Source organism: Mus pahari, chromosome 6, assembly GCF_900095145.1.
Source record: "Mus pahari chromosome 6, PAHARI_EIJ_v1.1, whole genome shotgun sequence".
Taxonomy (NCBI): Eukaryota; Metazoa; Chordata; class Mammalia; order Rodentia; family Muridae; genus Mus; species Mus pahari.
In genome coordinates this window covers 92,506,504-92,534,320 of record NC_034595.1, presented here as the reverse complement: position 1 = coordinate 92,534,320, position 27,817 = coordinate 92,506,504, and the positions used below count along the sequence as shown (strand labels likewise).

Here is a 27,817-nt window from a genome sequence, read left to right as displayed (position 1 = left end):
AAAAAAAAAAAAGAATCAGCTTGCCTGTCTCACATGTGCTGGGATCAAAGGCCTGAGTCACCACTCCTGGCCCCTCCTGGGAGTGCCGTGTTGTCTCTCTGGGTTTCTACATCTGCAACTAGCACATCAGCCCAGAGTACCTGTAAGGAGTCCACCTCTGTCAGGGCTGGAGGGAGGCTGTGATAAGCTCGCTGCTCTCACTTCAGGGAGGCCATCCTCCGCAGAGGAACAAGCCAGTGTGGTGTCACGTGACAACTAGTGCGGGCCAAGGAAGGGGAGCCAAGGTTTAGAGAATGGAAGATTGATGGGTAGGTGTTTAAGGGGCCCCGGGAAGGTGTATCTGTCAGCTTCAGCTGTGTAACAGATTCCCCTCCCCCAGAGAAAATGTAGTTGCTTAGGACAGTGGACATCTGTCAGCTCACGCCCTCCGTGAGTCAGACATTCCGTGCAGCTCAGCCATGTTCTCTAGCTCAGAGCCTGTGGTCAAGAGGTCAGCTGCAACTCAGAGACTTCCTGAATCTGAGAGCTTCCCTCAAGCTCCCGCTACACGGACGTCACCACAACCCAGCAACTCCTTCTGCAAAAGCAGAAGCCATGGGAAGGACATGCCAGCCTTGAGGGTGGCGTGGACAGATATCTGTGATGAGAAGGAGCCAGGAGAGTGGAAACCTCACAGACCATGGAGTTGGCAGAGACAGCTATGGAGGAGGGCAGGGCCCTGGACACGCAAGCTCAGGGTCTCAGTTCTCTGATGGGAGGCCATGGTGGGATTTGCAGGGGGAGGTAATGACTCTGAAGCCCTCTGTCAAGGGATTCCTCTCCCTGATGTTCTAGGGACACAGAAGCATCTGGAAAAACAGCTCCACCTGAGAAGAGAGGGTCCCAGGCCAATGGCAGGGTGTGGCCGAGTGCTCCAGCCTTAGGGCTCTAGTGCGGCAGTAGGAGCTGGTGAGCAGGGCCTGGGTCCCACAGGCCCGGTAAGGGGCTCCGGATATCCTTAAGAGCAGCAGAGAGCCACAGAAGACTACGCAGAGAGGGAGACGGTCAGACACCAGCAGTGTTGGCCTGTCCGGAGAGTGGACTGTAAGGCATAGGGACAAGGTGAATCTGAGCTTTCATGGACGGTAGAGCTAAGGGTCAGCACAGCTGTGCACAGCTGTAATCTCAGTGCTAGGATAATTGCTACTTCATGAGCTCTAGGCCAGAGGGGAGGTCTGGAGAGATGACTTAGTAGGTAAGAATGCTTTGGGTCCCACCCATGGCAGGTGGCCCACAAAGGCCTGGAACTCCAGTTCCAGGGAATTGGATGTCTACTCTCAGGAAGCCCCATGCACCTGATACACAGCCCCCGAAACGCCCATACACATGGATAAAAATATGAATAAAAATAAAAATGTAAGTTTTTAAGATTTATTTACTATGAATCTAGTGTTCTGCCTGAATGTACACCTGTGTGCCAGAGGGCGGCATTGGATCCCATTACATGGTTGTGAGCCACCATGTGGTTGCTGGGAATTGAACTCAGGACCTTTGGAAAAGCAGTCAGTGCTCTTAACCACTGAGCCATCTCTCTAGTCCTAGAAATATGTCTTAAAATATAAACTTTACATTGAAAAAAAAAAAAAAAGAGGTAAGTCAGACAAAGATGGGGCAGGCCTTTAATGCCAGCACTTGGGAGGCAGAGGCAGGCGGATTTCTGAGTTTGAGGCCAGCCTGGTCTACAGAGTAAGTTCCAGGGCAGCCAGGGCTACACAGAGAAACCCGTCTCAAAGTACAACAGCAAGCCGGGCGGTGGTGGCGCACGCCTTTAATCCCAGCACTCGGGAGGCAGAGGCAGGCGGATTTCTGAGTTCGAAGCCAGCCTGGTCTACAGAGTGAGTTCCAGGACAGCCAGGGCTATACAGAGAAACCCTGTCTCAAAGTACAGCAGCTAGTGGGGAGGGGACCCTGGAGGGGGCCACTGAGAGGAATGTAAAGTGAATAAGAAAAAAATAAAAATAAAAATAAAAACCAAGACAACAAAAACCAAGATGAGGGAGATGATGTCTAAGGAATGACACTCCAGGTTAGCCTCTGGCCTCCACACGCATGCGCAGGCCCACACACATGCGCAGGCCCACACACATGCACATGCACACACACGTTTGGGGGGAAAGAACATGAACTTCTTACAAAAGGGTAATGTTTACTTAGGGAAAAGAAAGCACGTTTAATTATTATAGACAGGGTACCGGGGTCCATTCGTCTGACATCTTTCTGGGCTGTCGGCCAGGAATGCTTGCTGGCGAGGCTTCCTGCCTATAACCTGGCTGCCCTCTCTGTCCACAATCCTCCATAATCCCTTCGCAACCCCCAGTCCTTCTGAGGAGCTCACCCAAGTGAGCACAGCCTGATGGGAGCTTACTTACCTTCACACTGCATTTGCCCGGGGCTCGGAGAGCTGGGGAGGCCAGCAGGGCCACGTCTGGTGCAAGCTACAGAACACTAGGGTTGGTATGCCACGGAGGGATAATTCTCAGTGAGAGGGGGCTCGGGATGGCTTTAGTGAGGCGACAGGGCCTCGGGGCAAGAAAACAGATGAGGACCCTTTGGAGAAACTGAGGCCAGGATTGCCTCCCCGCTGTTGGCAGAGGGGCTCTGGCTGGCAAGGCCTAGGGCCAGAAAGGAAGGCTTGAGGCTGGAGGACCCAACCCCCCACTTCCCCCACCCTCAGTCTAGAGCCCTGCTCACCCTGCTCAGCAGCTGTGGGAAATGGCAGGCTTGGGCAAGCTGGGCCAGAATCAGCTCAGGCCCCCAAAGCAGAGGATTAAATTTGCTTTCATAGTCAAGACACAGGAAGATGGTCCTCCCTGCCTAGTGAGGCAGGATCACATAGGCTTGCATGAAGTCCCACCGTAGGTCCATAAGCCTCCTAGATCCCAGGCACTGGGTGGGGTGGGTGGGCGGGTGTGTGTGTGTCAAGACAGGGTTTCTTTGTGTGTAGCCCTGGCTGTCCTGGAAAGCTCTAGAGACCAGGCTGGCCTCAAACTCACAGAGATCTGCCTGCCTCTTTCTCCTGAGTACTAGGAGCAACCCCAGGCTCTTTTACCTACAACTTTCCATCACCAGGGAAGTTGTGGCAATCCTACAGGAACCTTAGACACTGAGAGAAAAAAGGGAGGGTCCCCCCAAAAAGAAGGCAGGTGCTGTGGTGGCACTAGGGAAGAAAAAGCTAACCCCAGGGTTCCCTATAAACCCACATCCCTACCTTTAGCTCTTCTCAGTCACACCAGAAGAGGGCATCAGATCCCATTATGAATGGTTGTGAGCCACCATGTGGGTGCTGGGAATTGAACTCAGTACCTCTGGAAGAGCTGTCAGTGTTCTTCACCACTGAGCCATCTCTCCAGCCCCCTATTTACTTTATTTATCTGTGGTTCTTCAAGACAGACTTTCTCCATATAGATCTGGCTGTCCTGGAACTCACTCTGTAAACCAGGCTGGCCTCGAACTCAGAGAGATCCGATTGCCTCTGCCTCCTGAGTGCTGGGATCAAAGGCGTGTGCTACCATTAGCTAGCTCCTCAACCTGTTTTCTTTTAGAACTCAGGATGGCCCCACCCACAGTGGCTGGGTCCTCCCCCCACCAATCACTAATTAAGAAAATGCCCTATAGGGTTCTCTACAGCCTGATCTTATGGATGCATTTCTCAATAAAGGTTACTTCCAGCCGGGCGTGGTGGCGTACGCCTTTAATCCCAGCACTCAGGAGGCAGAGGCAGGTGGATTTCTGAGTTCGAGGCCAGCCTGGTCTACAGAGTGGGTTCCAGGACAGCCAGGGCTATACAGAGAAACCCTGTCTCGAAAAAACCAAAATAAATAAATAAATAAATAAATAAATAAATAAATAAATAAAGGTTACTTCCTCAGATGTGTTCAGCTTGCGCCCAGTTGACATAAAACTACCCACTGAAATCTCTACCTACAGTTTCCCCATCACTTACAGGAAGGCCACCGCAGTGAGTTGCAAGAGAGTGAGATCCAGAGATTCAATTTGTCCAAGGTCAAACAGGCTGCCAGGGTCACTCAGGAGCAATGGATACTAGAAAGTGCTCTAGCCCATCCCTGCCACCATCTGGTACCCCTCAAGCCCAACCTACTGCAGCCCCGCCCTTGCCCACCAGGGCATTTGTGAAACTGTGTTTAGGAAATCTGGTCTCCTTCAACTTAAGGCAGATAAACCAGAGCCTTCCTGTGACTGTTTGCCAAGGACTGGGCCCTCACACTTCATGCATGCGCACATGTGCTGCCATACCTGACCCAGAAATGTAATTTTAACTGGTTTGGATGAAACAAAACGGAGGCCAGGCAGTTGGATCTGGGTTAGCCCAATGAGCTCGCCAAAGAGAGACAGCTGAAGGGACATTCTCTTGAGTTCCCAGGCCCAGGGTCCATGATGTGGCTCAGGGAGCTTAGGAGCATAAGACCACATTCCCAGAGAGGAGAACACTTCCCTCCTGCCCTCCGACCAGTTGGTCTAAGTACTTGCATCTTGCTGGACTGTAGATGCAGTGGGCAGAATGCTCTAGAAGCTAGGCAAGAATGATGTGAGAACCCCAGGCCTTCCATAGGACGGTGCCAATGATAAACAGACCCTAACTGTGCTCTCTGGATGTCTGTGGCTCTGACATTCCTACTGAGGGAAGGCTGTCCCTCCCTGTGCTGTGTCCTGGCAGGCCCCTTTAATCTCAGCATTCGGGAGGGAGTCAGAAGCAAGTGGATCTCTGGGAGTTCGAGGTCAGCCTGGGTTCAGTCCAGCCAAGGCTACATAGGGGGACCCTATCCAAAATAAAATTGGGAGGTGGTGCTTGTTCAAGGTCAGTCAGTACCAGACGACTAAGAGTCTGTTTGGCCTATGCTTCTGAGGTCCCTCATCACAGCCTAACAATGACTTCAGAGATGCTGTCCCACCCTCCACCTCTCTGTCTCCATCCCTTCCATCCTGGCCCATGCTGCTCTTGGTAACTGTCGTCCTGTTTTGTCTTCACCCCCACACCATTTCTGTCCCTGCTCCTTCCTAGTTTAACCCATTCATAATCTCCCCCATCTAGACAAGGATTAACGGCCAGACTTGGTTCCTATTGGCTCCCGACTCTCTCTACCAGGTAGCCAGAGCCCAGACCATGTTTACAGGGCCTCCTCAATCCCCACTGTGGAAGGCAAGCAAGCTATACGTCCCAACAGAAGAGTCTGGACTGACGGCAGCAGATGTCACCCACTCCCTGGATCTTGTCCTAAGCCCTTCTCCTCTGCCTGCAGGGTCTGGGCAGTCATGGTCCTAGTAGAGGGCTCTCTTCTCGTCCACTGGGACTTCTGAGGAGAGAAGAGACCTGGTCTGAGCTTGGCAGGGAGGGGGGCGGGGAGCAGAGTCCATGAGCTGGCAGACAGAGGGCGTGTATTCTCTGCCCGCACACTTCCTGGGTTTCCATTGCAGGAAGTTTGGCACCTGCCTATCGGTGCCACTGATACCCAGGCTGGTGCAGGCGACTTTTAGCCAGGACAATACCCCAACTGGAAGCAGCCACAGCAGCAGCCGCAGCAGGAGCTGAGGAGGTGGAACAGAGGCCAGGGGTGCAGGACAGCCGGTGAGTGGTGGCAGCTAGACCCCTTCCAGACTGCCTTAGACTGTGGATGTGGGAAGCCTGGCTCCTAGATTAACCCCTTTGACCTTGGTGAAGGCCCCAACCCAACCCTTCGACGTGGTGTCTGATTGGGGTAGGTCAGTACCACCTTGACTCAGTGGCGCCCCACCCCCTTTCTCAGCTGAGGTGTAAGAGACTCCACACCTGCCACAGACAAGAGGCCCCATTGCCAGGTTGGGAATGCACCCAAGGGGCCCTTGGGCACCGGTAGCCTCAGTGTAATACTGGGCTCTGTCCTTGGCTCTCATCTGGGGATGGTGGCAGCCATCCAGCCTCTGGGACTAGCAGATCCGGGTGCCTGAGGGGCACTCTCCGGTCTGGCTTGAATCTAGCCTTGTCCAGTGGCCATTGCACGAGCCTCGGTCCTCCCCAGCTTCAGTGTCTGGTCTGCGGGGTGGGACCTATCAGCCCTGCAGTCGAGTCTGGAAGGGTTAGATGAAAGGTTTGAATGGGACACAAGAGAAGTCTCTAGAAATGGCAGTTACTGTGGTCGTTGTAACTCCACACTGGAGGTAAGAATCAAATGGAAAAACCTAATGGCAAAGGTTGGGGAGGCCACTAACGGGTGGGTGTGGGGCTTAGTGGGGAGGAGGAGGATGGAGCTGAGCACCCAGGCACCCCAATCTGACACCTCTCTTCTGCGGCAATCCCAGGACCACCTCGAGGAGCTGTTGTGCGGGCGGGGCGAGGGCTGCAGAAGGGGACCCAGTCCCTCCTAGTTACCCCCCAGATGACTCTGGGTCCAGCTCTCCCCTGCCCAGTCCCCCATTGTGCCTCTAATCAAAGGAACAATCTGCTTGCCTGGGAATCAGACCCAGATTCCTTTCCCCAGCAATGTCCTCGGGTCTCTAGGGACCTGAGCAGTCCAGAGCAGCCCCAACCCAGGCCCCAGGGCCCTGTGCTCTGCTTCTTCAGGGGCCAGTAACAGGGCCGGGAAGCAAACAGGTGACCTGATTGTTTCCCCTGTCTCCTGTAGGGGCCTCTTTCCACTATAGGACCTGAGACCCACTTGTAGAAGGATTCATAGGCTCACACAGGCAGTGACAGCCCAGGACAGCAGATCCAGGTGACTTGCCTCACTGGGGTCTATGAAGACCCTACCCCAGGGATCCTTTGAATAAGCCCCGCAACTCCAGTATATGTTAGCATTATCGCTTTAACTCTAGGCCACGTTGCAGAGGTGGGCAGTGCGGACCCCATTTGAGGAATTAAAGACTGAGGCTTAGGAAAAACGGGGTCGACAGTCCCAGGTCATGCGTCTAGCCTAACTTAGGACCCTGAAGGATTTCAGAGTCAGTCCGGCTCCAAGTACCCCTCTCCACCAGTTGGGGCAGGTGGGGCCTCCCATCTAGGTGACCTAGAGCGAGGTTGGCTAAGGATCCCACTCCCCAGCCCGCCCCGCGCCTCCCCAGTGCACCGTGGGGGTGGGCAGCGGAGGAGGAGCCACAGGGAAGGGGAGGAGTGGTGGGAACAAAGGGAGGGGGCGCGGCCACAGGTGGGGGGGCAGGTAGGGCGAGCCAGTGCCCCCTCCCCGAGCGTCACCTTTTATGGTAAGGCGCGCGCGGGGCGGCGGGCGGAGGGAGGCTGGGGCGGGAGCAAGGGGCGGAGGCGCAGCGCCGGCGGAGGCTGGGCGTGGGGAGCGCGGCAGGTAAGCGGGTGCGGCGTGGGGGTCCTGGCTGTGCGTCCCGGGTAGGGTCAACTTCAGGTGGCCACATGGGCAACTCTCGGCCACCGTTCTGGACCCAGCCCGGCGCGGCTGGGGGGCTCGGGGCGGGTACTGTGTCTTGTCCCTGTGTGTCCCAGGATCTCAGCCACTGGGGACTCTGAGAGGCTGTGTGGGGACGGCACGGGGGTCATGTTCCTGCTCTGGAGTGGGACGGGTTGGGCAGGGCAGAAGCTCCCGCACAAAGAGGAGAGCGTCCCGCATATGGATCGAATTATAGTCACCGCGGTGACCCGGACAACTGTCCCGCTCTGCTGCTGTGCCAGGGAGCAGAGTTCCCGAACTCTTTTGCCCCTCCCGGACCCTGTTTCCAGCTCCAGTCTGGAGAGGGAAAGGAGGGTCCTGGGGTCTCCTCGCCTGGCTTGGCGGGTTGTGGAAATGGGCGATCCCCAAAGTGAGTGCAACTACTCCCCCATCTCCAGCCCAAACCTGAAGTCTCAGGGGGAGAAGCTGGGCAGCGCCCAGATTCCAGCTTTTAACAATGGAGATCACTGTCCTCCAGCCGCAGGGCTCCGCCTGCCCCCCTGGGGCTGAATGACCAGCTGGCCTCCCCAGCCACCTTCCAGGGCAGACTTCAATTCACTTGGTGAATAAAAAGCCGAGCCCAGAGAGGTTGAGTGATCGCGTCAAGGTCGCCCAGTACAAAAGACCGGTAGCCTGGGGAGATCCGACTTCTGCGCCTCTTCCTTTCTCTGGTCTAGGAAAGAGGATGAGAGAGGCCCTTAGCCTTCTGAGATCGCCAGGTGTCTTGTGGGAGTGAGTTGGGGGACATACACTCTCCCACTTCCAGCAAAGTTTAATTCTAGCCCTCAACTTAGGTTGCTTATTGGTCTGTGTGAAAGAGCAAAGCTTAGAAATGACTCGGAGGTGGTTTTAGAATGCGGGCAAAGAGTTATCGAGGCCGCCAGCACATCCCCTCCCAGGGGCTGCAGCCTAAGGCCGGCCCTGGCTGGCTGGCTGGCCGGCTCTCAGCCTCCTTCCTTCCTCTTGACAGGAAATGACTTTCTTTCCCTTTGTTTCCACTTTCTCCGCTTACCCAACTGGATCTGGGTGTCTGATTTGCCCTCCGGGGGAGGAAGGATGGGGGTGGAGGGTCTGCTGGGAAGTTGTCATACAATGCTCCCCCAACCCCCACCCCACCCCCGCCTGGGTGAACTCAGGGGTCAGTGGGACGCAAGGGAAGCGCCAGCAAGCTCTCCTTAAGGGACCTGACAGGGCTTTGAAAATCCCCAGCGCTGCTCCATCCCCGAGGTCCCCACCTCTGCATGACCACGTAAAGGGCGGGTATGGCTGCCCAGCTGCGAACATCTGGCCTCCACGCTGGATGTTTCCGAGAAAGCAGGGAGAACGGAATGGGGGTCAGAGTCGTGGGGGGAGCGGGGGGGGGAGGTGGAGGAGGGTTCCTGAAGAGCCACAGTCTGTCTCAGAGGACCCGCCTAGAATGTGTTGACCGCAAGAAACTGGTTTGGATTGGGTTATTTGGGGGAAGGGGTGGAGCTTGGAGTGGGGGAGAAGGCTTGTGTGGTCCAGAGAAGAAAAAGTTCCAAGGATGCCCCCAGGACTTTCAGGTTGCTGGATCCTCTGAAAGGATTCCAAGCCTGCTGGAGGGCCAAGGAAATCCACTCAATCTTGTTGGGACCGTGTGACAGAGGCTCCTCACAGCTGAGGTTTGAAGTCTGAGCTCTCGACTCTATAAATGTCAGTGGTGTTGAGGGAGGGTGTAACTATGTAGCCCAGGCTGGGTTTGAACCCATGGCCCTCCTGTCTCTGGTGTCCTGAGTTACAAGTATGTGCTTCCGTTCTTGGCTTCAATTTGTTTGTTTATTTTGGCTAGTCTGGGATTTGCTATGTAGACCAGGCTGGCCTTGAACTCACAAGAGAAGAGATCTACTTGCTCTTCTGCCTCTGAGTGCTAGGATTAAAAAGTATGAGCCCTCATTCCTGGTGAGATGTGTGTGTGTGTGTGTGTGTGTGTGTGTGTGTGTGTGTGTGTGTACATACACATATTTTATACACTTTTTTTTTTCTAGACAGGGTTTCTCTGTGTAGCCCTGTCTGTCCTGAAACTCACTCTGTAGACCAGGCTGGCCTTGAACTCACAGAGATCCACCTGCCTCTGCCTCCCGAGTGCTGGGATTAGAGGTGTGCACCACCACTGCCCAGGCCCCCAATTTTTTATTTTTTTTTTTATTTTTTTATTTTTTTAAGATTTTACCCTTTTGGAAAACAGGGTTTCTCTATGTAGCCCTGGCTATTCTGGAAATCACTGTGTAGACCAGGCTGGCCTCCATCTCACAGAGATCCCCCTGTCTCTTGCCTTTGGCACGCTGGCATTAAAAGCATGTGCCACCATGCCTGACACTCCCAGAGCTATTTTCTTGGCATGTGTCTCTGTCAGCCTGCAGGAGGGTCCAAGGAAGCCAATGCACCTTACGAATCAGAGGGAGACCTGTGAATGACCATGTGGGAGCCACATCCCATCAGGGTCTCTGGCTCTGTCACCCTTCCCCACTATTTGAGACGATCCACACACCTCCCTAAGCACCCGTGACTGGGTTTCAGGGTCTCGGCATGGTGACCCACACAGAGCCAGGAAGGGAGAGGGAGATAAGGGGCACACTTTTAGCCAGGGAACTATGGTTGGGTGCCAGGGAAGACTTTGGTGCTCTGTGGCCAGTTCACCCACAGTGACCCACCTCAGAGGCTGCCGTCTGCAGGAGCTGCCTGTCCTTTGCAGCATGAAGGTGCTTCCTCTGCCCAGATCCGTGCTTCAGCCCATGCACTGCCAGCCGCTCTCTGGCTCTGGATGCAGACCCCTGAAGGCAGGCGAGGCTACCTGAGTGTATCAGACGCATGTGTAATGAGCCAGCAGGTCCTATGATGAGCTGTCTCCAGTGTGAGGAAACAGACATTACCCCAGGATGAGAGTCGGGACACTCCCTTGGAAGTGGGGAGGTTTTTAACTGGACCCTTGAGAGAGTTAAAATTAACCCTGTAGGATCATCCTCCAACAGAGAAAGGTGAGAAAGAAAAGGGCTAAGAGGGTTAAAAGAACTTGAGGTAGACTGGGGGTGTGGCTCTGTGGTAGAGCAAGTCTGTACCTCACACCTGCAAGACCCTGAGTTCCATCCCCAAATCAGAGAGATGGACAGGGTTGAGAGAGGATGCGGCCCCCGAAGTTCATAGAGTTTTTCCCTCAGAGATAATGGGGAGCCGTGTGTGTGTGTGTGTGTGTGTGTGTGTGTGTGTGTGTGTGTGTGTTTGAGACAGGGTTCTTTGGTTAGCCCTGGCTGTCTTGGAACTCCCTCTGTAGCCAAGGCTAGCCTTGAACTCAGATCTGCCTGCCTCTGCCTCCCTCTGCTGGGATTAAAGGGTACACCTACCACCACCCAGTCTCAAAAAGCTTTTAAGCCGGGAAGAAACAATCAGATTTATGCTCTGCGAAGATGAGGGTTAGGAGGTAGGATAGGAGACCTTCAGCTACCCACAGCCACTACACACACACACACACACACACACACACACACACACACACACACACACACACCACAGAGTGTCAAGGATGTGATACTTTGAGGCTGGATGGAGTGGGCAGAAGAGAACAGAGCGGTCAAGGGACTCGACTTGTGGAATCTGTTTCCTCGCCGATGAAATAAGATGATGTGTCACTGGGTGCTCGGGGAGCCCCTCATCCAGCCACTCTTCCCATCCTGTTCTCTTCCAGGGGAGCTGGCCTGAACTTTGGACCTTGTCTTCCAGTAGGAACTCAGTATCTCAGGTGAGGGAGGGGCTGTGGGCGGGTATTAGGGCCTGTGCCGCTCTGCTGTCTGGGCTGGGCTCTGAAGGAGGCCAGGGAGGAGGTCTGTACCCTGCAGGGCTGGTGGCCATTGCTCTGGAGCACTGGCCACCAGGAGGAGCTTTTGGAGTGTGTGGGCCCCTGTGACCTGGCCACCTGGCCTATCTGAAGGCCATCCATTGTCTCTCCTGCTTCTTCCCGTCCTTCCCTGCTCATTGTGCAGCCCAGGCTGGCCCAGACCACACCATTCTCCTGCTCAGTCCCCTCTCTGGTGGGGCCTGGGTGTTTAGACTGGGCCTACCAGCACACTGAGGTTGTCTTGTAGGAGAAGGGAGGCGCCGGACAAGCTTAGTGGCCAGCGGGGTACCCTGTGATAACCCGAACCCCTTCTCTTCCCAGCCCCAGCAGGAGCCTATCATGGCCTCCAAGCCCGAGAAGAGGGTGGCCTCCTCGGTCTTCATCACCTTGGCACCCCCACGCCGAGATGTAGCTGTGAGTGAGGGCGTGGGCCAGGCAGCTTCTGAAGCCAGACGCGCTCGGCCCTGGGAGACCCTTCCCACAAAGACACCTGGGGCTGCAGTGGGCAGGAGCCCCAAGACCTGGACGCCCTCCAGCAAGACCAGTGCCTCACTCTCTGGAGTCACACCTCAGCTCTCCAATGGAGGTAAGAGAGCGTCCCTAAGGAGACCTAGCACCAAGGCAGGGAGAAAAGGGCAGGCTATCGACCACTCATTCATCAAGTGCCAGGCCGACTCTGGAACCCACCTGCCTGCACCCAAGTCCTGACTCTTCTCCTTCTCAGCTCTGGGGTGTTGTGGGTCCCTCAGCCTCCCTGAGCCTCAGCTTCTTAGCAATAGAGACCCTAATGAATATGATCTGTCACATAAAAACTTCAAAGTATAGTTGTGAAGATTAAGAGCTTTAATACAGGAGATGGCTCTGCTGGTAAAAATGTTCGCTGGGCAAGCATAAGGACCTAAGTTCAATTCTCAGAGCCTACTCAAAGGTGGAAGGGCAGATCAACTCCTGCGAGTTGTCCTCTGACCTCCACATGTACACACACACATGCACACAGGTATACACATGTGCACTCAGGCACACACAGAGATATATGCTTGCACATGGACATTCACATACACACACAGAAATATGCACATACATGCACATGGATACACCCATGTACACAGACATACATGTACCTGAATACAAACATGTACATTGGGACACATACACACAAATACACACATGTACATTCACACACACATACACACATGCACATACCTGTGAGCATGTATTTATTTTATGTATATGAGTACACTAGTTGTGAGCCTTCATGTGGTTGTTGGGAATTAAATTTTAGGACCTCTGCTCACTCTAGCCCAAAGATTTATTTATCATTGTAAGTAAGTATACTGTAGCTGTCTTCAGACACTCCAGAGATGGGTGGTTGTGAGCCACCATGTGGTTGCTGGGATTTGAACTCAGGACCTTTGGCAGTCAGTGCTCTTACCCACTGAGCCATCTCTCCAGCCCCCACAGAAACTCTTACAAAGGAAACCATTTAACTGGGGCTGGCTTCCAGTTTCCAAGGCTTAGTCCACTATTGTCCCGGCAGGATGCGTGGTGTTACACAGGCAGACAGGTCCTGGGGAAGAAGTTGAGTGTTCTGCATGGGGATCAGCAGGCAGCAGGAAAACAGAGTGAGCCACTGGGCCTGCCATGAGCTTCTGAAACCTCAAAGCCCTCCCCCAGTGACGCACTTCCTCCAACAAGGCCACACCTTACGGTGCCAACGGCTAAGAGCCTATGGGACCCATTTTCATTCAAACCACCACACATATGGGTGAGAGGTCAACCCAACCAACACAGGGAAAAGACATAGGGAAGCTTCCTCCGGGCGGGTCCCAAGGAGCAAGCTTAGCTGTCAGGCTTGGCAGCAAGTACCTTTACCCACTTAGCCACCTCCTCTCCCGATTCCATTCTTGCTGACCCTCCTCAGCTCGTGGTCCCAGGAGGGAGACACAGCTGGGAGAGGACACAGCTTGCGATGCCTCTGAGAGCTCGGGTCCTGACTCACGAGCTCTCCTAGAGCAAGGCCCCAGATTCCCACACTCCCATCAGCCCATCAGTCACACCTAGTCACCTCTGGGCTTGTTCCAACACAGCTGGGCCCCACCTCAAAGCTGGGATTGAGACTTTAATTTGCGTTTTTTTCCTACTTTTCTGGGTAGTAATTACACTTTGTGAAATATATATATATATATATATATATATTTTTTTTTTTTTTTTTTTTTTTTTTTTTACAAGACAGGGTTTCTCTGTAACAACTCTGGCTACCCTAGAACTCATTCTGTAAACCAGGCTGCCCTCAAACTTAAGAGATACGCCTGCCTCAGGCTCCTGAGTGCTGGGGTTAAAGCCATGGGCCACCACTGCTCAGCATCCTTTTTTTTTTTTTTTTCTCACTTCGGCCCTGCTCCGGTGAAACTAACTTTCTTTCTTTCTTTCTTTCTTTCTTTCTTTCTTTCTTTCTTTCTTTCTTTCTTTCTTTTATATAAGTTGTAAGTGCACTGTAGCTGTCTTCAGATCACACCAGAAGAGGGCATCCAATCTCATTACAGAGGGTTGTGAGCCACCATGTGGTTGCTGGGATTTGAACTCAGGACCTCTGGAAGAGCAGTCAGGGCTCTTAACCCCTGAGCCACCTCTCCAGCCCCCGCCCAGTTTCCCTTGCTCGCTCCACATCCTTTTCCAGTCTCTGGATTGATTCCAAGACTGTCGAGCCACATTGCACCTCCTCAGCCGTATCCCAGGCTGGCACTGTAGCCCGGCTGCACCCCAGGCCTGGCCAGTAGGAAGCCTTTGCTTTGATCCCCAGACCACAAAACCAAAAAATACAAAAAAACAAAACAAAACAAAACAAAAACAAAAACCAACTGTACGTGTGTTCACGTGGGTGCAGGCGCTCATGGAGGGCAGAGGTGCGCCCCTCAGGAGCTGGAGTTACGTCTGGCTGTGGGCCTCCTGATGTGGGTGCTGGGAAACTGAGTTTGGGTCCTCCCTGTAACCGCAGTAGTCACTAACCATTGAGCAACCTTTACAGCCCTTGTTTAAAAAAAATTTTTTTTAATGTATTTTTTTTTTTTAAGCAAACAGTGCTTTCTTTTTTTTTTTTTTTTTTTAAAGATTTATTTATTTATTATATGTATACACTGTAGCTGTCATCAGACACTCCAGAAGAGGGAGTCAGATCTCGTTTTGGGTGGTTGTGAGCCACCATGTGGTTGCTGGGATTTGAACTTAGGACCTTTGGAAGAGCATTCGGGTGCTCTTACCTGTTGAGCCATCTCACCAGCCCCTTTTTTAATGTATTTATTTTATGTCTATGGATGTGTTTGCCTGTAGCAGCAAAAGGTATTGGATGCCCTGGAGTGATAGACAGTTGTGATCTACCATGTGGATTCTGGGAATTGAACTCTAGTCCTCTGGAAGATCAGCCAGTGCATTTAACTACTGAGCCACGCCACCAGCCCCAGATTTATTTTTATTTTTATTTGTGTATATATGTGTACTTTTGCACATGGAGTGCCTCTGTATGTGGGTTTGTGCACGTGTGCAGGGGCCAGAGGAGGGCGCAGGGTCTGGAGCTGGAGCTACAAGTGATTGTGAGCCACCTGACATGGTGATAGGAGTTGAAGTCAGGTCCTCTATAAAAGCAGTGAGCAGTATACAGTTCTTAACTGCTGAGCCTTTTCTCCAGTCCCCAATTTTTTACATCTATCTATCTGTCTATCTATCTATCTATCTATCTATCTATCTATCTATCTATCTATCTATCTATCTACCTACCTACCTACCTACCTATCTATCTATCTATCTATCTATCTATTTTGGTTTTTTCGAGACAGGGTTTCTCTGTGAAGTCCTGGCTATCCTGGAACTCACTCTGTAGATCAGGCTGGCCTCGAACTCAGAAACCCACCTGCCCCTGTCTCCCAAGTCCTGGGATTACAGGCATGTGCCACCACTGCCCGGCCTCACAATTTAAAAAAAAAAAAAAAAATTATTTATTTATTATGTATACAGCATTCTGCCTGCATATACACCTGCCAGCCAGAAGAGGGCACCAGATCTCATTATAGATGGTTGTGAGCCACCATGTGGTTGCTGGGAACTGAACTCAGGACCTTTGGAAGGGCAGCCAGTGCTCTTAACCTCTGAGCCATCTCCCCAGCCCCAGGAAACACAATTTTTTTTTTTTGACCCACAGTAATTGTACGTGTTTATGCGATACAGTATCTTGTTTTATGGCTTGTAGGCAACATGTAATCTTCAGGTCAGGGTAATTAGCATATCCATTGCCCCAGATGCTTATTTCTTTGTGGTGGGAACATTCAGAATCCTGTTAGCTATTTTGAACTATCCGACTGACTTGTCAACTGCAGTAGGAGCCTCTCCTCCTGGGTATGGTGGTACAGACCTGTCATTCCAGCCTTCAGGAAGCTGTGGATGGAGGACTGGAACCTCGAGCTAGTCTGGGCACCATGATGAGAACCAGTCAGAGAACGGGGAGAGCTGAGAGTGTCCTGCACCCTGTTAATGCATTGCCGTGCCGGTGAGACTTCCAGCCTGACCGCCATCTGAGTCTGGCCCTAGACCAGCAGTGGGGAAATGATCAGAAGCCGGCTGTTTGTACACACACCGCCCCAGCCCTCCATGACTCTGCCATTCAGCTTAGTCAGGACCGCCCTCTAGAGCACACATTTGACTGTGAGGTCCTCTCAGCCCCGGAAGGAGTTGGGGGTGAGGACAGCAATAGGGTGGGCTAGGACACCTGAGGATAGGCGTGGCGCTAGAGCCCAGGTCTTCCGACTCTGGGAAATCTAGAACTTTCTGTGCTTTGCCTTTCTCCCGCCATGGCCATTATCTTTCTCCCCACCTTTGTTTATATATATATGTATGCACACACATACACACACGCCACAGGTCAGAGGGCAGTTTGGAGGAGCCTGTTCTCCTCCTCCATCCTTTGGGTCCTAATTAAGGTCAGGTTGTCAGGCAAGTCCCTTTACCGACTAAGCCTCCCATCCTCTTCCACCTCCTCCCTCCTCCTCTTCCTCTTTTGTTTGTTTGTTTGTTTATTTGAAACGTTCATGATATACAGACCAAGCTGGCCTGGAACTCAGAGAGAGCCATCTGCTCCATATCCCATGCCCTGGAATTAAAGACCCACGCCAGCATACCGGCCTCACTGGGCCACTATTCGCAGTGCTTGTCCTGTACCTGACGTGGACAGAATTCATCATAGTTCCTTCCTGATTGGCCTCATACCCTGGCCCCACCCCTACCTTGTCATCTCCTTGAAGGGAGCTGGCACCCTACTGACTGTAGGGTGACAGTAGGGAACTTGGTAGAGACAGTGGTTCCTGAACAGCGGAAGGAGACGGCCATGGTGACCAGCCCCTCATCCCTCAGGAACTCAGAAGCCTGTGCCCAATAACCAGGGCCTAACTTTCCTGGCCTGGCCTCGATCAGCTCACCCTGGGGAGCCCACACGACTGCTGCTGGTAGAGGATGGTCCCGTGCAATGTCTGTCTGTGTGTGTGTGTGTGTGTGTGTGTGTGTGTGTGTGTGTGTGCTGTCTTAGGGAGACACAGCTAGGTTGGTACAGTGTGTGCTTAGCTTACACACACACACACACACACACACACACACACACACACACACACACACACACACACACACACGAACCCCCACTTACATGGGAGCAGGGAGAGACTCACCTCTCTGGATTCAGTTTCAATGATCATAAGTTTTAATGTATTCCTTTCCTGACCCCTCTGTCTCGTCTACTCAAATCCTGGGATTATAGGCAGGGTCATGTCCCACAAGCTCTTGCCTTAGCTTCCAAGTGTTGGTATTACACATGTGTGGTACCACAACACCTAGCTTTATTCTTTTCTTTTTTTTCTTTTTTTCTTTTTTTTTTTTTGTTTGTTTTTTGGTATTTGGTTTTTTTGGTATTTTTCAAGACAGGGTTTCTCTATGTAGTCCTGGCTGTCCTAGAAATCACTTTGTAGATCAGGCTGGCTCCCGAACTCAGAAATTCACCTGCCTCTGCCTCCCAAGTGCTGGGATTAAAGGCGTGCACCACCACGCCCGGCTTAGTTTTCTTCTTTTTATAGAATGTTTCTTTGTTTATTCTTTTCCTGAGGATCTTTCTCATGGGATGAATTTTGGGCTGAAAAATATTTTGTGGGAAAAAAAAACCCTCACATTTTCTTCCTTATCCATACGCTGCCGTGGACACCTATGTTGGTTCCGCAGCTGGGCCACTGGGCTACACTGAACGCTAAGGTGCAAATGTCTCTGGAGGTCTTTGGGCATGTTGCCAGGAGTGGTACAGTGAAGTCACATGGAAGATCTATTGCTTTTTTTTCCCCTATTCTAATTTATTTATTGTGTGTGCATAGGATGGGGTGGGAGCCCATGCCCTGGGACTGTATGGAGTTCATTCTTTTACCATGGGAGTTCCAGGGATGGAACTCAGATTTGGTAGCAAGCTCCTTTACCCACCGAGCCATATTACTGGCCCAATTGTTAAGTTTTTTTTTTGCTGTTGTTTTTAGTTTGTTTATCTTATTGTTTGTAGACCAGACTGGCCTCAAACTCAGAAATCCACCTGCCTCTGCCTCCCAAGTGCAGGGATTAAAGGCGTGCGCCACCACTGCCCAGCGAAACTTTCTCTGTAGACCAGGCTGGCCTTGAACTCACAGAGATCCGCCAGCTTCTGCCTCTGAGTGTCAGGATCAAAAGTGTGTGCCACCACATCTAGCTCTTAGTTTGTTTGAAAGATGATTTTATTTTTATTCATGTGCTTTGCCTGTATGTATGCCTAGTGGCTCTGGAAGCCAGGACTCGGCACCCAGTCCTCTGAACTGCAGACAGTTGTGAGTCACCATGTGGGTGCTAGGAACCCAATCTGAGTAATTAATTCATAAGAACAGTAAGTGTTCTTAACCGATGAACCATCTCTCCATCCCCAATTGTTGGGGTTTTGAGAAACTCCAGGCTGACTTCCATAGTGGCTAGACTAGTTTACATCCATCCCACCGGTGGTATATGAGGCCCCATCAGGGAGCTGGGGTGGCAGGGTCCCACTTTAATCCCAGCATTCAGGACACAGAGATAGGTGGGTCTCTGTGAGTTTGAGGCCATCCTATCTATACAGTGAGTTCCAGGACAGCCAGAGCTATGTAGAGAGATGCCCAAACCTACCCCCCCCAAAAGGAGGAGGGTCCCATCAGCCCAGCTCATGGCTGTTTTCTCAGCCTTGGCTACTGTCTTGGCCATACCACCCTGAAGGTGCCCATCACATCTGAGCCTTGGGTCAGCTGCTCAGTGTAGGCAAGTCATCCATCACCTGTCCGTTCCCCTGACGAGAGCCATAGGGTTTGAGGCTCACTTTCCAAAGAAGCAATTGAAGATTCAAAGAGTTGACACTCTTGCCTAAGGACCCACAGCAAGCCAGGGACAGCAGTTCAGGGTGGACTGGGGCCAGACCTGAACGTTTACCCACTGCTGCTTGGTCTTCTGGGTGAGTAGATCTGCCTTGCGCCTTGTGGGACGCTGGGCAACCCATCCCTTTACCCACTCTAGGATGCTCGCTCCCACCTCCTTCCCTGAATGAGGAGGACCTAGACCTTCCGCCTCCTCCACCGCCCCCTTCTGCCTACCTGCCTCTCCCAGAAGAGGAGCCTCCTGTCTTACCAGGGTCGTCACTCATTTCTGACTTGGAGCAACTGCACCTGCCCCCACCCCCACCTCCACCCTTGCTACAGGTAAACCTCCCTTGTCCCCAAGCCTCCTCAGACCGAGGGGTGGGGGGAGCCCCCTAGCATTACCAAGGTGGAGGTGCATTGGTTCCTTCCACTTGAAGGCCATCATCAGTCTTCAAAGCCCTTCCGAGTTCCAAAGCAGGTAGAGACTGGAATTTGTACAAAGTAAGTTCAAGGCCGGCCTAAGTAACTGCATGAGACCCCCTATCTGGAACTAAAAGAGAGAAAAGAGATTGGGGATAGAGTTAGTTCAAAGGTAGAGTCCTTGACTAGCAAGCATGAGAAGAGTCACTTTGGTGGAGAGAACCCCAGGCACAGAGAAGAGAGGTTCTGGCTCTTGCTGCTCAACCTTCCTGTTGAGCTATAGAAGCTGGGCACTTGCTCCTCCAGCCTCAGTTTCCTCATCTATATAATGGGACTAATCGTACTTGGAGCCCCCTCAGAAAAATAGTCAATCTGGGAGGATCTAGTGAGGTCCCCACCAGCTGACCTCTCTTCTATCTCCTCATATGTATCCCCCTCCCACCCCCAGGCTCCATCAAAGGGAACATCTGTCCACCCTCCGCCTGGTCACGTCAGACCCTCAGAAGAGGAGCTTCCTCCTCCTCCAGAAGAGCCTGTCACTCTTCCAGAGAGAGAAGCGTCCACGGGTACGGTTGCGTGCTTACTCTCCGGGTCTTCGGGGGTCAGAATGGGCTTTGCATGTGAAGTGTGGGAGAACAGGGTCATCCCTGCTCACATGACAGGGACTGTCTATACAGTGTGTAACCGCTGAATCTCCATCGCAGCCATGTGCTCGCTTCTGGTTGGTTGATAATGATGATGCTTTTGAGATAGGGTCTTGTGTAGTTCAGGCTAGCCTTGAATTTGATGTGTAGCCAAGGATGGCCCTCTCTTTCTCCACCTGCCTCACCTTGTGAGTGCTAGGATTACAGGTGTGTATGTGCCACTGTGCTCCGTACTGCAGATAGAAGCCAGTGCTCCATCCACACTCATGTGAGTACACTGTAGCTGTCCTCAGACACACCAGAAGAGAATGTCAGATCTCATTACAGATGGTTGTGAGCCACCATNTGGTTGCTGGGAATTGAACTCAGGACCTTCGGAAGAGCAGTTGGTGCTCTTGACTGCTGAGCCATCTCCCCAGCCCTTCTCTCTGTTTTTCTGAGACAGGACCTCACTCCATAGCTGGCTCTGGTTGCCTTGGAACTCACGATAAAGACAGGCTGGCTTCAAAGTTGTGGCAATCCCCCAGGCATAGTGGTGCACGTCTTTAATCCCAGCACTTGGGAGGCAGAGGTAGGCGGATTTCTGAGTTCGAGGCCAGCCTGCAGAGTGAGTTCCAGGACAGTCAAGGCTATACAGAGAAACCCTGTCTCGAAAAAACAAAACAAAGCAAACAAACAAACAAAAACGTTGTGGCAATCCTACTGCCTCAGCTCCATGCTAGGATTACAGATGTGAGCCATTATGCTGAGCTTGGTTTTTTTAATTCTTTGTTTTAATTTTTTAATTCTTTGTGGGGGGTGGGGGGTGTAGCAAGAAGGCTCAGAGGGTAAAGACACTTATCACTGAGACTAGTAACGTCACTTCTATCCGTAAGTCCCGCGTGGTGGAGCAGACTCAGAGGTTGTTCCCTTGATTTCCACTCAAGGTGCATACGTGCATATACAACCGATCAGTAAATAAAAATGAATTCTTTTTAGTTATTTTTTTATTTGTTTACTTTGTACCAGGGTGTATGATGCAGGAGGATTAGAAGTTCAAGGTCATCCTCAGCTACATAGTGAGTTGGGGACTAACCTGGGCTACAAAAGACTTTGTCTCAAAAACAAAGAACCAATCCAGCTAAGCACATGTGCCAAATGGTGGTACAGACCTTTAGTCCTAGCACTTGTGAAGCAAAGACAGGAGGTTCTCTGAGTTCAAGGCCAGCCTGGTCTACATAGCAAGTTCCATGCCAGCTAGGGTCTACATGGTGAGACCTTGTTTCTTCCTCCCCACCACCCGCAACCCTCAACTCACTCTCTCTGTCTCAGTCTGTCTCTGTCTCTGTTTCTGTCTCTGTCTGTCTGTCTGTCTCTCTCTCTCTCTCTCTCTCACACACACACACACACACTCACACACAGACACATACACACATACAAACAGTTTCCAATTTTCTAATTTTGCCTTTTGAACTTCGAGGCTGTTCTTCATTGCTGGTTTTCCAAGTCTTCTCTGAGCCTGTTTCCCATCAGAATCTTCAATGGCTCCTAGCCCCCACCCACTCCCCCTTTAAGGCTGTGTGACAGTCCTCGGAAGGAACGTAGGCGTGATGGGTTCTACAGCTGCCTCCTGGTGGATTTGGAGATGGTTTCTCACCGTCAATGCACTGAGCTGAGTCACCTTAGCAGGTTACTTCACTGTGTGTGGGGTTTTCTGGGGTAAATTCCTAGAAGAGGAAGTAACCTATAAAAACGTTGGTGTTTCAAGTTTTGTATTTTTGTCAACTCACCTTCCTTAGCCATCCCAGCCTATGCACACCCACCAGCAGGTTCTGTCTGTTTGCTAGAAGCACTGTGTGCTTTGTTTAATTTAGCCAGGAAGCGCTTACTCAGAGCCCTGCCCCAGGCACTGATGACACAGTTGCCTCTAGTCTAGTGTCCTCCTTCCAGGACCACATAGGGAGGAGACAAGGGGCAAATGCTTTTCTAAGTTTGTTATTTAATCCTTTGACTTAAGGTAGATTGTAGCTATCTTTTTTGCTACTTTGTGGCTTCTTCTTTCTTCCATGTTCCACCTTTTCAAGCCCCCTAATACCAGGTAAGAGAGAAAAAGGGTTAGAGGGGAAACAAAAGAGATCTTTGAATAAAGTCAGGGGTCAATGTTATTGTTAGACTACTTTCTGCCTGCCGGTTAGCTACTCTGAGTTTCTCTGAGCAAGTTTGAGCTTCACTGTTAGATCTCCAGTTTCTTCTTGTTTCTTCTTTGTGCATGACTACTTAACAAACCACACACAGCAACAGCCAACAACCTATCACTCGGGGCCCTAGTGTTTATAAACCCTTTGAACAGTTCCCAGAATTCCCAGCATAGAAACTATCTGCAGCTGGCAAAAATCACACCTCTGCTAGAGCTTTGGTCAGTAGAAGCACACCTGAGAACAAAATGAAAACACATTCCATAACGTTTCTCTGTTTTTCAAAGACACCAAAAACTCAAAATTGTCACGACAGTACATTTTTGTCACTCAAAAACTTTGTGTGGTTGGTTTTGTGTTTTGTTTTGTTTTGTTTTGTTTTGTTTGAGACAGGGTTCCTCTGTGTGCAGCCCCAGCTGTCCTGGAACTAATGTTATAGACCAGCCTTGAGATCCGCCTGCCTCTGCCTCCCATGTGCTGGGATTAAATCAGATTTTTCTGATTTTTGAGACCATCCTGGTCTTCACAGCAATTTTTGTTGTTTTGGTTTTGGTTCTTAGACAGGGTTTCTCTGTGTAGCCCTGGCTGTCCTGGAACTTACCCTGTAGACCAGGCTGGCCTTGAACTCAGAGACCCTCCCTCCTGCCTCTGCCTCCCAAATGCTGAGATAAAAGGTGTGTGTGCCCATTGCCCAACTAAGCCCGCCTATTTTTTCTTATTTTTAATTATGTGTGTGTGCTATGTCTACGTGGGCATGCGCACATGGATGCATTATCCTCAGAGTCCAGAAGAGGACGCCTGGACTTTCAGGTAGTTGTGAGCTGACTAATGTGGGGAGGGGGAATTGAACTCAGGTCCTCCGTAAAGCAGTGTGTGTTCTGAAGCAACGATCGATCCGTTTCTTCAACTCCTCTCTTAGCATTCTTTTTTTTTTTTTTTTTAAAGATTTATTTATTATTATATGTAAGTACACTGTAGCTGTCTTCAGACACTCCAGAAGAGGGCGTCAGATTTCATTATGGATGGTTGTGAGCCACCATGTGGTTGCTGGGATTTGAACTCAGGACCTCTGGAAGAGCAGTCAGTGCTCTTAACCGCTGAGCCATCTCTCCAGCCCCCTCTCTTAGCATTCTTATGACTTCAGTTTTTACAAAAAGATCTTGCAAATCAGGGTCACCTGAATGTTTGCAGTCTCCTGCACTCTTTCAGAGATGAGACGTTCAAGGCCAATTCTGCTTTCTCTCTCTCTCTCTCTCTCTCTCTCTCTCTCTCTCTCTCTCTCTCTCTCTCTCCACCTCCCCTCTCCCTCTCCTCTCTCTTTCTTCCCTGCCCCCGACCCTTCTTGTTCTGTAGCCCCTCTTCAATTATCAGTTGAGGAAGCCTTTGAGGCTGGACCCTGCACACACTGGGGGATTGGGTACTGCATTCCTGGGCTGCTGACAGCCTGTGTCTCCCCTACCCTAGATGTCTGTGGTTTTTGTCACAAGCCCGTGTCTCCTCGAGAACTGGCTGTTGAGGCCATGAAGAGGCAGTACCACGCCCAGTGCTTCACCTGTCGCACATGCCGCCGCCAGTTGGCCGGGCAGAGATTCTACCAGAAGGATGGGCGCCCCCTGTGCGAACCCTGCTACCAGGTACTCCCCTGCATGTAGCTCCCGGGTTGCACTGACTGAGCGCAGAGCATTGGATCCCTTACGGACACCATGAACCCATTTCACAGCCAAGGAAGCTGAGACTCAGAAAGGAGAAAACTCAACCAAGCAGGATTAGTTTCCGTGGCTGCTATAATGCATGGGTCCGTTTCCACAGCAACAGCGACGACGACAAAGAGATGTATATTTGGTTGAGAGGTTCCAGATCGTAGTAAGATGGCCTTGCCAGTTTGAGCCTATGGTGAGGCAGTGTATCATAGTGTGGGCTTCCAGAAGGACAAACTGGCTCCCTCATGGCCAGGAAACAACAAAGAGGAAGGGACAGTTCCCTACCCCAATAACATGGACCACCATTAGGTCCCGCCTCCCAAAGACTCCCCCGCCTCCCAGCAGCGCCCCCTGGAGCATTCCAAACAACTGAACCACAAATTGGTGGCTTCAAACCATTCCCATTTCTTTCTCATAGTTATGGGGGCTATCAGTTCAAAACTCAGTTTCCTCAGGTTCGAATCAAAATGCCTCCCCTTCCTGCTCTTCTGGCTCTAGAGGAGGCGGCATTTGCTTGCCTTTTTAGCTTTGGTTGGTTGGTTTGGGGTTGGTTTTGCTTGGAGTTTTTTGTTTTGGGGTTTTTGTGTTTGTTTTTGGTTTGGGGTTTGGTTTTGGGGTTTGTTTGTTTTGTTTTCAGGGTTTTGGTTTTTTGGGTTTTTTTGGGTTTTTTGGTTTTTGTTTTGTTTTGGTTTTGTTTTTCGAGACAGGGTTTCTCTGTGTAGCCCTGGCTGTCCTGGAACTCACTCTGTAGACCAGGCTGGCCTGGAACTCACAGAGATCCACCTGCCTCGGCCTCCCTCCCGGGTGCTGGGATTAGACACAAGTGCCACCACACCAGGTCTCTTTTGGGGGGGGGGGTTCCAGACTGAAACCTGGGAGGGTGATCTTGAGACCTTCGCTCCCCAACTTATGAGTAATGAGTTAGCTGTGAAGGTGTCCATGTGTTGCCAGCATTCAGAAAGCTGAGGCAGGGGGACGAAGAGTTTAAGGATCCAGGGTTATAGCGGCAGACCCTGCCTCGCACATGCCTGAAATGTAAACACTTGTGGGTGGAGGTGGGAGATTGAGGAGTTCAAAGTCATACCTAACTACGTAGTCTAACCTGGGCTACATGACACACTATACTATCTCAAAACCAGCCAAAAAAAAAAGTGTGTGTGTCTGTGTGAAAATTGTTAAGACAGTTGAGCACATACGTCAGTGGCAGGGCGCTTCCTTAGCACACAAAAGGCCTTGATTTCAGTCCCTAGTAATGAAGTTCTGAAGAAAGAAGGGAGGGAGAGGGGCTGGTGAGATGGCTCAGCGGGTAAGAGCACCCGACTGCTCTTCCAAAGGTGCACAGTTCAAATCCCAGCAACCACATGGTGGCTCACAACCATCCTTAACAAGATCTGACTCCCTCTTCTGGAGTGTCTGAAGACAGCTACAGTGTACTTACATAAAATAAATAAATAAATCTTAAAAAAAAAAAAAAAAAAAAAANAAAAAAAAAAAAAAAAAAAAAAAGGAAGGGAGGGAGAAAAGGAAGAAAGATAAAGACAGAGGGGGCTGGCGACATCCCCTGGTTCAGGCATGTTTGTGGGTTGGCTTTCCGCCCCAGGATACTCTGGAGAAGTGTGACAAGTGTGGAGAGGTGGTCCAAGAGCACATCATCCGGGCCCTGGGCAAGGCCTTCCACCCACCCTGCTTCACCTGCGTGACCTGTGCCCGCTGCATCAGCGATGAGAGCTTTGCGCTGGACAACCAGAACCAGGTGTACTGTGTGGCTGACTTCTACAGGTAGGAAGGAGACGGTGGGGCTTCGGGGATTGGGAGGGCAGGACAGGGCTCTGGCTGGCAGGCGGGGTGGCAGGGTCAGGCTAGGTGGCAGGGTCAGGCTAGTACTTTCTCCCGTGCTGACGGAAGCCCGTTAGCTTCCCCACTGAATTCACGGGGCACTGGGGGCGGGGCGCGGGGTGAACTGCAGTCTCACACCTTTAGCCAGCTGATGCCTTTGTTGGTTTGAGTAGCTGACTTTCCTGGCGTGTGCTCCCCCTCCCTCTAGGAAATTTGCCCCTGTGTGCAGCATCTGTCAGAATCCCATCATCCCCCAAGACGGGAAGGACGCCTTCAAAATCGAGTGCATGGGAAGGAATTTCCATGAGAACTGCTACCGCTGTGAGGTGAGTGGGGCTGAGGTGAAGGGCTGTGGCCATGGGCAGCCCTGCACCGGGATCTCTCCTGCTCACAGCCCTCCGCAGAGGCTGAGAAAAGTGGGGATAAAAACATAGGTGGCAAGCTGAACCATGATGGTGCACACCTTTAATCCCAGTACTCCAGAGGTGGAGCTCTGATTTCGAGGCTAGCCTGGTCTACAGAGCGAGCCCCAAGACAGCCAGGGCTACACAGAGAAATAACCCTGTCTCAGAAAAAAAACCAAAAAACAAAAAAACAAACCAACCACACATGGCTGTATATCAGAGTTTATTGTGTGCTCACATCTCTTACTATGGAAAGAGACAGTGTTCCAGAATGGTGGGTGGTGACAGCATTGGTAGCAAATGATAGCCCCGGGCTATCACTGTTCCTGCCTTTACTTCTTTTCTGAGTGCTGGCACAGCACATGGGCACAGCTGGCTCAGGTTTGCATCCGTAGAAGCCCCCAAAGTGGACTCCACGGTGGGGGTCTTCCCCCCCCCCCAAGAAAGCTCCTGGTTGGCCTGGCATGGATCTGTTGCCATCAATAGCAGATTGGTTGAGGAAAAGATCCGTCGTTAAGGGAAATCAAAGCCGGAACCTGGGTCAGAAACCTTGGGAGAATGCTGCCAACTGGCCCAAACTCTCTTACTCTGGCATCCGTTCAGAAAGATTTCTTATACAGCCCAGGGTCCCCTGCCTCAGATTTGCAGTGAGCTGGGCTCTCCTACATTAATTAGCAATCAAGAGACCAAGAGTATCCCCCACAGACCTGCCTCCGGTTGATCTGATCTGAGCAGTCCCTCAATTGAGACTCCTACTCTGAGCTGTGTCAAGTTGAAGACTCAGAAAATGGAAGGTTCTAGGTGTGTCTAGGGTGCAGAAGGCTTATGGGGTGGGAGATAATGAGGCCATGAAGGGCGGGGTTTGGTAAGCACTTCAGACTATGGGATGAAACCGGCTGGGCTGCGCTGGGGGGCTGCGCTGGGAGGCCGCTAAGAACTGGTACAGGAAATGCCGGACAGTGTTCACGTAAGGGCCTGTGATCAGAATGGGGTAACCTTGACTACAGCTTAGATTTTCAAGACAGGGTTTCTCTGTGTAGCCCGGACTGTCCTGGAACTCACACTATAGACCAGGCTGGCCTTGAGCTCACAGAGATCTGCCTACCTCTGCCTCCCAAGTTCAGGNATTAAAGGCACATGGCACCAGCACCCAGCCCTTTTGATGCTCAGTCTCAGGACTGTATTCTCTCCTTCTGCCTGGCCCCTGCAGGTGTTGTAGTTGGTCCAGCAGTGGGGCTTCAAGAATCGCCCGACTCCCTCCCTGACATTGCCAGCCCTGTAGCTCTGGTGATAAAGACACAAGAGGTAGTTTTTCAGTGTGTCACTCACATGGAGAGTCCCAGGGCAGGGCCTCTTAATCAGCCAATGAGTAATTCTAAACATTTATTCCCTTGTATTTGTTTTAAAAGATAACGCAGGGCCACGAGGATCTTGGGAAAGACGTTGATTGCTTCCTAGGGTCTCTGACTTTGTCAGTTAGAGTTCAAGGTCCATCCAGTTGATAATGTAGCAGGAAAGGGCAATGAGGAAGATAAAGTGCTGTTAGCTCTTCCAGAGCCCTGATAGAGTCCACCAGTACCAGGCATTCATAAAAGCTTGTAAGCTAATAACCCCTATTTCCTGTCCACGGTAACTTTGGCTCAGGCTGCCCGGTAAGTCAGGATTTGGTCTCCAAGAAATTACATTTCAATTGGGGCTGCATTTAAATCCTGTCTTAAACTGACCCTTAAAACCAAACACAAACAACCCACAGACTACAGCAGCCCGGAACAGAATTGGGTTTCAGTTTTCCCAGGAGGGAAGAGGGCCTCCACGTACTGGCTCATGACCACCTGACTCTGGTCCCTGTCTTTTTTTTTTTTTTTTTTTTGACAGGGTTTCTCTGTGTAGCCCTGGCTGTCCTGGAACTCACTCTGTAGACCAGGCTGGCCTCGAACT

The 27,817-nt window shown here is 51.4% G+C and overlaps 1 protein-coding gene across 3 annotated transcripts in view; it reads left to right on the top strand.

Moving 5' to 3' along the window:
* Nucleotides 1-5,524: 5,524 nt before the first annotated feature.
* Fblim1 (filamin binding LIM protein 1) overlaps nucleotides 5,525-27,817 on the top strand; it is a 23,919-nt gene continuing 1,626 nt past the window's right edge. Inside the window, exons 1-8 of one of the 3 annotated variants that reach the window (XM_029540010.1) lie at nucleotides 5,525-5,623; nucleotides 11,128-11,181; nucleotides 11,599-11,863; nucleotides 18,859-19,040; nucleotides 19,570-19,687; nucleotides 23,404-23,573; nucleotides 25,240-25,418; nucleotides 25,684-25,801. In XM_029540010.1, coding sequence (XP_029395870.1) covers nucleotides 11,617-11,863; nucleotides 18,859-19,040; nucleotides 19,570-19,687; nucleotides 23,404-23,573; nucleotides 25,240-25,418; nucleotides 25,684-25,801 — 1,014 coding nt within the window. In that variant the 5' untranslated portion in view covers nucleotides 5,525-5,623; nucleotides 11,128-11,181; nucleotides 11,599-11,616. Of the gene's footprint in view, nucleotides 5,624-5,955; nucleotides 6,193-7,289; nucleotides 7,329-11,127; nucleotides 11,182-11,598; nucleotides 11,864-18,858; nucleotides 19,041-19,569; nucleotides 19,688-23,403; nucleotides 23,574-25,239; nucleotides 25,419-25,683; nucleotides 25,802-27,817 lie in introns of those variants that run through there. The other 2 variants (XM_029540011.1, XM_029540012.1) reach the window with 2 other exon arrangements.